At 52.2% G+C, this 3,387-nt stretch overlaps 1 protein-coding gene across 1 annotated transcript; it reads right to left on the reverse strand.

Annotated features, from left to right (window-relative positions):
* Positions 1 to 762: 762 nt before the first annotated feature.
* On the reverse strand, positions 763 to 3,381 carry LOC102241584 (potassium voltage-gated channel subfamily D member 2). The gene has a single exon (XM_005857825.2). It carries the CDS (start codon positions 2,256 to 2,258, stop codon positions 1,140 to 1,142), a length of 1,119 nt encoding a protein of 372 aa, XP_005857887.1. The 5' UTR covers positions 2,259 to 3,381; the 3' UTR covers positions 763 to 1,139.
* Between the last annotated feature and the right edge of the window lie 6 nt (positions 3,382 to 3,387).

Raw genomic sequence — 3,387 nt, forward strand, 5'->3', positions numbered from 1 at the left:
ATTTCTATAACACAACCAGCCCTTGGTGACCATCAATCTCACCAGATACTGCTCTACCTTCTAAACCAGCGGTTCTCAACCTGTGGGTCGCGACCATTTGGGGGGTCGAACGACCCTTTCACAGGGGTCGCCTAAGACAATCAGAAAACACATATATAATTACATATTGTTTTTGTGATTAATCACTATGCTTTAATTATGTTCAATTTGTAACAATGAAAATACATCCTTCATATCAGATATTTACATTACGATTCATAACAGTAGAAAAATTACAGTTATGAAGTAGCAACGAAAACAATTTTATGGTTGGGGGTCACCACAACATGAGGAACTGTATTAAAGGGTCATGGCATTAGGAAGGTTGAGAACCACTGTTTAATCTAAACATTTATTGAATGGTCATGGACCCATTGCCTGATGGGCTCTATAGTTTCTCAAAAAATGGTGGATGACAGTCACTTGCTTCTTTTTTTGAAACTATGAACCTAGAGTCTTAAATAGATTGCAAATATCATTCCACTGCATTTTATAGAGTTGATCAGTTTCAGCCCTGACATTCTAATACTGAATAACTTATCAGCCACAACGAACATGCATATGTAGCAATAGGCACATATGTATTACAAAATTATTTTATAATGATATTTATAATCTATATTTTATAATGTAAAATAAGAATTATAATTCTTAGAGGGAAAACGCATGCCAAAAGTATCTATTTCTATAAAAATGATACTTCAAATGCACATGAAAACTTTTCACTTGAATACACTGGATCACTTTCTGGGCATTTCAATAAATATGGTGCATAATTATACCTTTATTGGGGCACAGATTTTGTGTTTTTCATTCTTAGTATGTTTTTATGTACTTATACTTATAATATTGATGATCCACCTTTACATTCAGGAATTCTACAATTTATTGTATTTATCAACTTTCAGGCATCAGTACTCAACTCCCTGAGTACTTTAATCTCTATCTATATCATATCTCCTTCATAGGTCAAAAGAGTTCCTCAAAACCATTTAGATCATGAGAGAAAAATTATTTCCTCTAATTTACGATATAACTTCAGTGGGTCTCCAATCACCTCACAGAATATCCAACCTCCATCCCATTTCCCTTGTTGGCACCTACCCTAGTGTTGTCATGGTGACAATGGTATACCAGAAGGCCGCAGGAATGCTGGTGAACTTGGTGGCGGAAGACCCCTTCTCGGCGTAGAACATCACAGTCGCGAAAATGATGATAGCCATGGTGAGCGAGAAGAGCAAGAAGCCCAATTCGGACGCACAGCTCTTCAGGGTGTAGCCCAGGATGCGCAGGCCTTGCGAGTGGCGGGAAAACTTAAAGATCCGGAAGACGCGGAAGACGCGGAGGGTGACAAAGGCCCCGCTCACATCCTCATTGTCTGTCATGACCAGCCCGATGTAATAAGGCAGGATGGCCACCACGTCGATGATGCTCATGACGCTCCGGACGAAGCGGTAGCGACTGGGGGCCGCAGCCAGGCGCAGCAGGTACTCCACCGTGAAGATCATGACGCAGGCCGTGTCCAGGCAGAAGAAGGCCACGGCGTACCGCTCCCCGCAGGGCAGCTCCTTGATGTGCCCCGGGCTGGACCCACAGGGCACCGTCTCCACCACGTTCGCGATGACCGAGACGGCGATGAAGAAGCCGGTGACATAGTAGAACACCAGGGCCATCGTGCTGGTGTGGGGGTTCTCGAAGGCCCGCCAGACCTTCTGCCGAGCCGTCATGGTGGGCAGCGCGTTCTCGCCGGTGCTGTCCGAGTCCGCGTCGTCCTGCAGGCGCTCTGCGTTCTCCCGCCGGCGGTCCTTGTACTCCTCGTAGCAGCAGTCGCCGATGATCTCGGGGATGAGGCCGAAGAAGGCCAGCTCTTCATCGTAGGCGGAGATGCACTCGTGGCGAGGATAGTGGAGCTTGCCGGTGCGGTAGAAGTTCAGGATGTGGCGGAAGATGTCCGGGTCCCGGTCAAAAAAATACTGCTGGGTCTCCGGATGGTAGAAGAAGTCCCTCTCGGAACTGCCCAGCAGGGTGTCCGGGTACCGCTCCAGGGTGTCCTGCCACGTTTGGAAACGGGTGCCACTCACGTTCAGCACGATCAGAGCGTCCTGGGTCCTTTTTCTCTCCTGCCTCGGGGGAGCTGGCATGGGGCCCGAGGCCACGGGCATCCACCCGATGGCCGCTGCCCTGGCAAAGGGCAGCCATGCCGCTACCCCCGCAGCCATGGTGCCTTAACGTGGAGGCCAGACAGGCAATCGGGCCTGGACAGTAGGTCAAAGTAGTCCCAACCACCCACTCCCTCTGGTCAAGTAAACGCTCCAGAGGAAGGCGGCCCAGGGGTATCACTCCTGTTCCTCGGTGGCGCTCCTGGTGAAGTCACAGTTTTCAGGAGGGCAAGTTGCCCTCCAAGACAGCTATTTGCAAAATACAGGGTCCTAGCAATCACGCCCAGACCTTTCCCGGCAGGTGGACCAGGCCACTCCAGGCACAAATAAGTACACAGGTGGCTTTCGACGCAGCGATTTCTTCAAACAGGTGTCTTTGCTTTCTCCTCTGACACGCGGAGAGCGTGGGGTTGGTTTGCTTTGTGTAGTAGTGTAGAGACAACCAAGGACAGTCGCTCAGTGGTATTCTTTCCACGAATCCAGGAACGCTTCCCACCTTCCCTTTGGCTCTTTCCAACCTGCCTTTTTCAAGTGGCCCTTCCCGCCAACGGAGTCTCAAAAAGGCGACCTGTTGTAGCTTCCCAGATGCGATCACGTCTCTTGGGGAGTCCGGTGGCCACCTCTGTCCCTTGGGCTGTATTTATAGAGGCGGGAGCGCTGTGGGGCGGGCGCGGTGGGGGCGTCCGTAGAGATCCTCCTGCCCTGCCCTGCAAGCACCCCTCGTGTCTGCCCGAAGCGTTCGTCCAGTCGCCCCTTCACTCTCTGTTCAAGTTCAGCTCAGGTGCAGGGTGACAGTTCCAGAGCCCGGGAGCTGGCAGCCGCCACCGCCTGGGCGGCAGCAGCATCTGTCTGCACCCAGAACGCGCCTCGCCTGCGGTCCGTCCCTGGCCGAGCGTGCACCCGGGCTGAGTTGCATAGAGACTTTCTCCTCGCCGAGCACCGGGAAAGGGAGAAGCAGACGGCGCAGCTCGCCCACCGCCGAATCCGGGCGCCCGGGGAGCATCAATGAAGCTCAAGCGAGCTCAGCTGCCCCTTCCCCCATCCTGCCGAGCTTCCCTCCTCCTGTTCACCTTCCCAAAGCCGGACGCAGGCCGGCAGAGCGGCAGCAACAAGTTCAAAAGGTGCGGGGGAGGCGAACCGAACGGACTCGCTCCTGCCAACTTACTGCGCCTCGGCGGTCGCCGCGGGG

The sequence above is a fragment of the Myotis brandtii genome, unplaced genomic scaffold, assembly GCF_000412655.1.
Source record: "Myotis brandtii unplaced genomic scaffold, ASM41265v1 scaffold1138, whole genome shotgun sequence".
Taxonomy (NCBI): domain Eukaryota; kingdom Metazoa; phylum Chordata; class Mammalia; order Chiroptera; family Vespertilionidae; genus Myotis; species Myotis brandtii.

Coding starts and splice junctions, on each gene's coding strand:
- LOC102241584 (XM_005857825.2), bottom strand. CDS start 2,258: ATGGCTGCGGGGGTAGCGGCATGGCTGCCCTTTGCCAGGGCAGCGGCC.